Source organism: Lactuca serriola, chromosome 4 (assembly GCF_051521515.1).
Source record: "Lactuca serriola cultivar US96UC23 chromosome 4, Lser_US96UC23_V15, whole genome shotgun sequence".
Lineage (NCBI taxonomy): Eukaryota > Viridiplantae > Streptophyta > Magnoliopsida > Asterales > Asteraceae > Lactuca > Lactuca serriola.
The window spans coordinates 176,760,545-176,770,526 of record NC_136411.1 but is presented as its reverse complement, the minus strand read 5'-3'; the positions used below and the strand labels follow the sequence as shown (position 1 = coordinate 176,770,526).

At 36.3% G+C, this 9,982-nt stretch overlaps 1 protein-coding gene across 1 annotated transcript; it reads left to right on the top strand.

Annotated features, from left to right (window-relative positions):
* Positions 1-212: 212 nt before the first annotated feature.
* Positions 213-8,047, top strand: LOC145102967 (ABC transporter G family member 29-like). Its single transcript, XM_079040497.1, has 17 exons — positions 213-661; positions 1,932-2,141; positions 2,265-2,509; positions 2,765-2,895; positions 3,044-3,134; positions 3,216-3,517; positions 3,632-4,230; positions 4,340-4,610; positions 4,728-4,881; positions 4,966-5,174; positions 5,284-5,616; positions 5,704-6,078; positions 6,243-6,376; positions 6,523-6,750; positions 6,851-7,022; positions 7,185-7,439; positions 7,605-8,047. The coding sequence occupies exons 1-17, from the start codon at positions 264-266 to the stop codon at positions 7,875-7,877; spliced, it is 4,380 nt and encodes a 1,459-aa protein (XP_078896623.1). The 5' UTR covers positions 213-263; the 3' UTR covers positions 7,878-8,047.
* The last annotated feature ends 1,935 nt before the right edge of the window (positions 8,048-9,982 follow it).

Genomic DNA, 9,982 nt, shown 5'->3' with positions numbered 1-9,982 from the left:
GTTTAGACGCTCCAAAAATCAATTCTTATTTTAGTCAATATCCCGACAAAATGCGTTCATAATTGCCTTGTTCATAATGCTTTATTTAATTTAAGGAATAAATAAGTCTTTTATAAGAAACGTTGACGCACATGCGCTTATAAAATTATTATAGTTCAAATGTCTAAAGATTCCTTTAGAAATGAATTCTATAAACGACCATTCACAGGACTTTTTTTTAGCAAGAGAAACACTAAGGAGATCGAAAAACTCAAGGTTCAAAAATGGAGGAAGAGCCATGGAAACCGAGCTTTCGCAAGAGTGTGGCGAGAAGCATAGGCAGGAGTTTTAGTACTGCTGCCGGGAGTTGGCGGATCGAAGATGCATTTTCCGCCGGTGCAGGTGGTAGTCATGACGGCCGGACCAGTCGTCACTCCATGGAAGACGAAGAGGCTTTGCGATGGGCTGCTCTGGAGAAACTGCCTACTTACAGTCGACTACGAACCACCATCTTCAAGTCTTATATTCCGGCGGATCAACAGGAAATGCATTCTGATCAGATGTTGATGGATGTACGAGAGCTTGACCCAGTTGCTCGACAGAATTTCATCGACAAGATTTTTTCACTTCCTGAAGAAGATAACGAAAGGTTCTTGAGGAAGTTCAGGGAACGAGTTCACAAGTAAGTCTCCTTATCAGTCATCAAAAGTCAATTCACTTGTTTTCTCTTTCTTTTATTTTGTCTTCTATAAGATCTTGTATTGTATATACGAGTTTCGACATATAGCCTCAAATAGTTTGCTCACATAAGTAGATTTGAAATAACAAGTCATATATATGAACTAAAAACTCCGGTTTTGATATGATTTGATACTTCAAGGGTTTTTAATGAAAAAACGATATTGAGTAGGAATGGATATGTCCCCTAGAAGGCTAGAATTTTATTATTTAGGCTGGAATGTCCCCTAGGATTTTTGTAAATGCAAAAATTACTGCTCTCCGATGGTGGGAAAAAAAGTATAAAAAGCCCTTAAATATTCATTTATGTAGTTTTATTTATTTATATATTTATTTTATGCAAATCTAATCTATTTATAACTTTATCTATCATATTACAAATATCATCTATCAATGATATTAAATCCTTGACATTAAAAAAAATCATCTATACCGCTATAGTTTGGATAGTAGCCTTTGGTTTATGTAATTAATATATTACTTAATATATTAAAAAGGGTAACACTCCTCTTGGGAAATGCAATTATATTGCTGTCTTACATAACCAATCTGTCCAACATATTATATAATATATCCTATCCTCCTACTAATGTTATATATTAACTAAAACTTTAACTTCTTTTGCATTTTTTTACATCTTTTTTTAAAACTCAAGTTTACGAATTTGTTTTTACAAAATACGTTTTTTTAGAGAATTACCTTTTTTACACATTTGCTTTTATGTATATTTTTGTTTAGAGTTTAGATTTTTCTTTTTAAAATAAACTTTTTTCCATTTTCTTTTAAATATTTGGAATATATGCATGTAGGTTGTGAAAACATATAAAAAGATTTGTTTCGTTTCAATATTCATCTTCATAAACCAATATGCATTTTTAAGTATCATTATTTATAATCCTATTGTAAAACTTATATATAGTTGCTATAGACTATAGTTATTGGGGTTTTCAAGGTAGGTACAATGCTACAACTATGTATGTGTTTGTGGTTTTGACTGTGTGTGTTTGCATATTACTATGTACGCGTGTATGACTTTTTTCGTGTGTGTGTGGATGTGTACGTGCGTGGCAAAAACAGAAAGTACATTGCTGATTGCTACAATGTAGAATCACCTTGTTTAGGTCTTAATTATTGAAAGAGTCAATTTCTTGAGTGTTTAAGTCAACAAGTGATTACTAATAAATTAACATATTACTGTATTTGGTTAATCTCAGGGTTGGAATCTCCCTTCCAACAGTAGAAGTCCGGTTTCAAAATCTCTCAATAGAAGCCGATTGCCATGTCGGAGATAGAGCACTTCCAACATTGACAAATGCTGCTAGAAATATCGTTGAATCCCTTCTCGCTATTGTTGGGATCAATTTCTCACAGAAAGCTAAACTACAAATTCTTAAAGATGTCTCCGGAGTTATCAAACCATCAAGGTATAATGTCACACACCAAAATCCAAAAGCATGATTAGCACCATTTGTAAAATATTATAATCATATGAAATGCTAAGAGGAAATTAAGTGAATTTATGCAAGTTTTGTGTATATATGTTACAGGATGGCACTTGTGTTGGGTCCACCATCATCGGGTAAGACAACGCTTTTGTTAGCTCTAGCAGGAAGACTCGATAAAAACCTAAAAGTTGATGGAGAGATAACATACAATGGACATAAGCTCAATGAATTTGAACCACGAAGGACAGCTGGCTACATTAGTCAAAACGATATTCATGTTGGAGAAATGACAGTAAGAGAAACATTAGATTTCTCAGCAAGATGCCAAGGAGTTGGATCTCGTTTAGGTAACTTAACTTTCTTTTAGTTAGATATATATATTATGTCCCATATTTTCTTTTCAAAACAGTCTCTAAATTGAGAATGCGAGAAACTAACACACTCTCTGAAACTAGTTCTCTCCAAATGAGCCCTTACCAAAACAAGGGCGAACTTCAAGTGTATATAGTCATGTGTATAGCATAACCTAGTGTGATGCTAATCTTTTCAATTCTTGAAACAAGAATATATGATTTAATTAATAAGTAAACGTTGAAATACAGAGATGCTAACGGAGCTTGCAAGAAGAGAAAAGGAAGCAGGTATCATCCCAGATTCTGAAGTCGACCTTTTCATGAAGGCAACCGCCATTGAAGGGGATGAGAGCAGTTTGATTACTTATTACACTCTAAGAGTAAGTATTATCTTTGTTATCTTAAATCTTTGCATATAGTATCCTTGAGGAGGAATAGGAACAATAGACTCCAACATATATATAAAGACTATATCAAGTTAACGTAGGACAATAACAATATTCATATATATTAAAACCAAACAAACAGATTTTGGGCCTCGATGTATGTCGTGACACGTTTGTTGGAGATCAAATGAGACGAGGTATCTCCGGAGGACAAAAGAAGCGTGTAACCACAGGTTAATTTTAAAATTTTATTTTTTTGACATTAAGTACTGTATGGATAAAGTGCTGAATGGATAAATAAATACCCGGTTCAGGTGAGATGCTTGTGGGACCCGCAAAAACTCTATTTATGGACGAGATATCAACGGGTCTAGACAGTTCAACTACCTTTCAGATAGTGAAGTGCTTGCAACAAATTGTACACCTCAACGAATCATCAATCTTAATTTCCTTACTACAACCTGCTCCAGAGACATTCGATCTATTCGATGACATCATCCTACTATCTGAGGGTCAAATCGTGTATCAGGGCCCACGAGAAAATGTTCTTGAGTTCTTCGAGACTTGTGGATTTGTATGTCCAGAGAGAAAGGGTATTGCTGACTTCTTGCAAGAGGTAAGCATTAATTTCTACTGAATTTTCCGAATGACCTCAAACAAAATTTCTACACTGAAACGTTTGATTACAAATATTTTTAACATTTTGTATCTCGATCTATGCTTGCTATAGGTTACATCTAAAAAGGATCAACAACAATACTGGGCAAATAAAGGGAAACCGTATAGATATGTACGAGTTAGTGAATTTACTGAGAAATTCAAGAGTTTCCATGTGGGGGAGAAGTTGAAAAGCGAGTTGGCAGTTCCATATGACAAAAGCAATAGCCATAAAGCTGCTCTCGTCTTCCAAAAATACTTAGTCCCCAGAATGGAGCTTCTTAAAGCCTCATGGGATAAAGAGTGGCTACTAATGAAAAGAAACTCGTTCATTTACGTTTTCAAGTCTATTCAAATCATCTTCTTATCATTTATCGCCACCACTTTGTATTTTCGGACCACAATGCACCACAGGAATGAAGTAGATGGTGCAATCTATGTAGGGGCACTTTTGAACAGTTTGCTCATAAACATGTTTAATGGGCTTGCTGATCTGTCACTTGTCATCATGAGACTTCCAGTTGTTTACAAACAAAGGGACCTCTTGTTTCACCCTTCATGGGCTTTCACCATTCCAGCTTTCTTGCTTCGTATTCCTATATCTATGCTTGAAAGTATTATCTGGTCTTCGATTTTATACTTTGGTGTTGGCATGGCTCCAGATGCTAGCAGGTAATTACTTTACTAATTAACTGATTTGTTTTTCGATTGCGTTTATGTTGACAATATATATTTACACTCTAACTATATGTACTAATGGAATGTGGTTGATTAATTACAGATTCTTCAAGCATCTTTTGTTGGTGTTTTTGATCCAGAATGTGGCAGCGGGGTTGTTTAAGCTAATTGCTGGGGTTTGTAAGACGATGAACATTGCAAACACAGGAGGATCTATTGTACTTCTACTCATATTTCTGTTGGGTGGTTTCCTCCTTCCTAAAACCCAAATTCCAAACTGGTGGGAGTGGGCGTATTGGATTTCGCCATTGTCGTATGGTTTCAAGGCGTTTGCTATAAACGAGTTTCTTGATCCTAGGTGGACGAACATAAGGGTAAGTCGGTAATTCTTAACTCAATTCGAATTTCAAAAGGGTATTTCGGGAAAAAGTTGAATTTTATAAACAATTCTGCTTTTTCTCTTATATCTCTATAATTTCAATTCTTGGCAGAGCTCAGATAATTCAACCAGCATGGGGTACGCAGTGCTAAAGAACCTTGACATCCCAACTAAAGAAAGCCATTACTGGATTGGTGCTGCTGCTCTTCTTGGTTTCACGTTTCTGTTCAATATTCTCTTTACCTTTGCTCTCATGTATTTGGAAGGTATATATGTTTTTTATGGACACCCCTGAAGTTGACTGATATTTGCACTAACTAACTTTTATGATTCTTCTATTGACTAACTAGCCCCTGGAAAGCCACAAGCAATTATCTCCAAGGAAGAAGCTGCAGCCATGAAAGGTCAGGATACCAACCAAGAACTAAAATCACTTCATGCTGATGGAAATGAAGTCAAACCCGATGCTAAAGCTGTTGCTAAGAAGGGCATGGTGCTTCATTTTACTCCATACGCCATGTCATTTGATGACATGAACTATTTTGTTGATATGCCTAAGGTATAAGTTCGTTTCTTTAATCTCTGTTGCTACCATGAACATTTATATCATATATAGTAAATGAGTTTCTAGGAACTAAGAACTTAATGATTATTTGTTGATTAAACAGGAAATGCGAGAACAAGGGGTAACAGAAGACAGGTTGCACTTACTTAGAGATGTAACGGGTGCATTTAGGCCTGGAGTCTTAACTGCATTGATGGGAGTAAGTGGGGCTGGAAAAACTACATTGATGGACGTTTTAGCAGGAAGAAAAAACACTGGTTATATCGAAGGAGATATAAGAATATCAGGATTCACAAAAGTACAAGAAACATTTGCAAGAATCTCTGGATATTGTGAACAAACTGATATCCACTCTCCCACAGTCACTGTTCATGAATCTTTGATCTACTCTGCCTTCCTCCGTCTCCCAAAAGAAGTCAGCAAGGAAGAGAAAATGGTAACAACATAAAGATACAATAAACAAGATATTATTGAGAAGCGTTAGTTGTTAATTAATTTCAGTTAATTTTTTTTTTGGTTTCAGACTTTTGTACTGGAAGTAATGGAGCTAGTTGAGCTAGACAAAATCAAGGATGCGATAGTGGGGCTTCCAGGAGTTAGTGGATTATCAACAGAACAAAGAAAGAGACTAACAATTGCAGTAGAACTTGTTGCAAATCCTTCAATTATTTTCATGGATGAACCAACCTCTGGACTTGATGCAAGAGCAGCTGCCATTGTTATGAGAGCTGTAAGAAACACAGTGGACACAGGAAGAACAGTTGTTTGCACCATTCATCAGCCTAGTATTGATATCTTTGAATCTTTTGATGAGTTGTTGCTATTGAAAAGAGGAGGAAAAGTTATCTATGCGGGCCCACTAGGCAGGCATTCTCAAAGCATCATTGACTACTTTGAGGTATATATATATATATATATATATATATATATATATATATATATATATATATATATATATATATATATATATATATATATATTTTGACATTCATACTTTATATATAAACTATAAATTTCAGAAAATTCTATATTAATAAGTTGTTTTTTTTTTAATGTAATCAGGAAGTTCCTGGGGTTCCAAAGATCACCGAAAAATACAATCCCGCAACATGGATGTTGGAAGTCAGCTCTGGTGCTGCAGAGTTGCGACTTGGCATTGATTTTGCTGACTACTACAGTGCATCACCTTTGAAACAGTATGTCTTTTTTACATTTTTAGCAATGAAAACTAGTGACATAAATTGTGTTGCGAAAATGGTCTCAAGGATTCCCCAATCTGAATAAATTACACACATATAAAATCAGAAAGGGATTGTAATTATAACATGTGTACGCATGACAGGAGGAACAAGGCTATGGTGAAGGAGTTGAGTGTGCCTCCACCAGGTGCTGTAGATCTTCACTTTGAAACACAATATGCTCAATCTATGTGGGGACAATTCACGTCTTGTTTATGGAAAATGTGGCGGAGTTATTGGCAAAATCCCGATTATAACCTTGTTCGTTTCTTCTTCACTTTGCTTTGTGCGCTGTTGGTTGGAACCGTATTCTGGAAAGTCGGCAACAATAAGTGAGTTAATTGCTTCTTTTGAAATCACCATTTTGACCCTTCCTTAAATATTAAATCACCATTTTGACCATTCCTTAAATATTTTAATTATGAATTTCAGGACGAGCAGCAATGATTTGAGCACAATTATCGGAGCCATGTACGCGGCTATATTTTTTGTTGGTATTAACAATTCACAAACAGTGCAGCCGGTTGTTGCAACAGAAAGAACAGTCTTTTATCGTGAAAGAGCAGCTGGAATGTACTCCTCATTACCATATGCCATGGCACAAGTAAGTAAATTTTTGAACAATATATATATATATATATATATATATATATATATATATATATATATATATATATATATATATATATATATATATATATATATATATATATATATATATATTTACTTAATTACAAACTTAATTACCCTTTTCTTTGAATAACAGGTTATTGTTGAGATACCATATGTATTCCTTCAAACGACATACTACACTCTCATAGTGTACACCATGGTGTCATTCGAATGGACTGCAGCTAAATTCTTCTGGCTCTTTTTCATCAACTTCTTTTCGTTCCTTTACTTCACATACTATGGAATGATGACTGTTTCCGTTACACCAAACGAACAATTAGCAGCCATATTCGCAGCTGGTTTCTACCTACTTTTTAATATCTTCTCAGGGTTTTATATCCCACAACCGGTAAGTCCAAATCAACTCATTGTATAAGTTGTTGCATGTTTACAGTTTGGGTTACTTCTCAATTTTAACACCCTATTTTTGTAGCATAAAAATAATTGTTGCTTCTAACTTAAACTATAGTGGCTTTCGTGTGATTTGACTGTTATTAAATTGTTGATATTTTAGAAAATTCCTGGATGGTGGGTGTGGTACTACTGGATCTGCCCCATGGCGTGGACTGTGTATGGGTGCATTATTTCCCAATATCATGATGTGACTAACACGATCAAGGTTCCTGGGATGGAAACCGACCCGACTCTCACATGGTATATCAAAGACTACTACGGTTTTGAGATGGACTTCATGGGTCCAGTTGCTGCGGTTTTGGTTGGTTTTTGTGTGCTCTTCGCCTTCCTCTATGCGAGCTTCCTCAGGACTTTGAACTTCCAAATGAGATAGAAAACTATGTTTTTGAGTATGTGATGTTTGTAGATTTTTTTTTGGAATTTGAAGTGAAACTCGTTCTTTTTTTTCTTCCATATTCTACTATCGTGTTTGTGAATTCTGTTGTAATTTATACATTTAAATTGTGATCTCAAAATAATTTTATTGTTACACCCTTATTTCAAGTACACGTGCAATATAATATAATATCGGTTAGTGTCAAGGTGACCAACTACTATGTTTGTTCTGAATTAGCGACTACAACGTTATTTTACACCATATCAAGGTGCTTTAATCTATGAATTTTGTTAACATTGTACCAATATGACGGCTTATTACCCATCCAACAGGTTTCTCGTCCTACTCTGCTCTAGTAGTAGATAGTATGTAGATAGTGATACCGATAGGTTGTCACTTACTACACCAAGAAATTGCTCCAGACCCATGCATAAAAGCAATACCCTGTTGTTGAACAACAAGTATCTTCATCTCCTGCGTGCATAGTCACCGTCACAATAGCCAGATAGCTTGCAATCTTCATCTTTCTTGAACATGATACCACATTCAAGTGTACTCTTCAAATACCTTAAAATTTGACGAACTCATCCGGATGTGGTTTCTTGGGATTTTGCATATACTGACTGATCATTACACCAACTGCGAAAGAGAGATCTGGTCCTATTAAGGCCATAAGGCTTCCTACCTAATAGAGTAGAATATTCTAGATTTATGTATAATTGTTATTTATTTGTATAGATCGTATTATTTAGGATATCTTGTTGTAATCTTCTTTTATATATATATATATTGATTAATGATATACACCGATCTCACGGTGATTCATTCTAAATCTCTCATGGTATCAGCCTAAAACATGATTCTGGCCGTACTCCCCCCCCACCCCCACCCCCCTCTTCTTCTTCCTTTGCTATTGTTCTCATGGCCACCAATGATGCGCCCCTCTCTCTTTCCACAATCATTCATATGCTCAACATCAAGCTAAACTCCACCAACTATCTGTTATGGAGTAAACAGATGCTGCCCTTATTAACCTATCAACAATTATTGCCCTATGTTGATGGTTCCTCACCTAAACTGGCGGCCACCATTGTTTCCGGCGACACCTCTACTGCAAATCCTGCCTATGCCAAATGGACCGCTGCTGCTTCTCTGTTTGAAGAAGCTATGGCCGAAGCCCTAGGCCACAATACCTCTCATGCGCTTTGGACTGCCCTTGCCTCCACCTACAGTCATGATTCTCTTGAGCGCACTCACACCCTCAAGGATTCTCTCCGGCACTTAAAAAATGGTACTTCTACTGTTGCTGAGTACTCTCGTAAATTTAAAAACATATGTGATCAGCTTACTTCTATTGGCCACTCTCTTGCTGATGATGACAAGTCCCACTGGTTCTTGTGTGGACTGGTTTCTTCCTTCGAGACATTCTCGACAACACAGCGCCTCATCACGCCTCGTCTGAATTTCCGTGATCTTGTCTCCCAAGAAGAAAGTCATGAATTGTTTCTTCAATCAGTGAGTGATTCCTCTGTGCCTCCTGTTGCCTTTAATACCACTTCCTCGTACAGCTCCAACAACTCTACCTCTTCATGAGGCCGAGGTCGCGGCTTCAACAACTCCTTTCGTGGCAATTCTCAACGTGGTAGAGGCAGAGGTAATAGAAGACCACCTCATTGCCAATTATGCAGGAAAGATGGACATTATGCGAATCAATGCCCCGATTTGCAAACCTTTGCTTCACGACCACCTTCTCTTGACGCAAATCTTGCTGAGGCTTTTCAATCCCAATGTAACACATCTACTCCGGATTGGTTTGTTGACACCAGTGCATCTGCCCACATGACACCAAATCCTTCCAATCTTAATGGCTCTACAGCTTATAAAGGTAATGCTTCTGTGTTTTTTGGCAATGGTCAACATGCTTCTATTTCTCATATTGGAAAATCTTCAATTTTTCCTAATATCTCATTACTTGATGTTCTTGTGGTTCCCATTATTACCAAAAGTTTGCTATCTGTTAGCAAATTAACCGAAGACAATGAAGTTGATGTAGTATTTTCTAATCCAAATTTTCTCATTCAGAATCGTCATTCCAAGGAAAC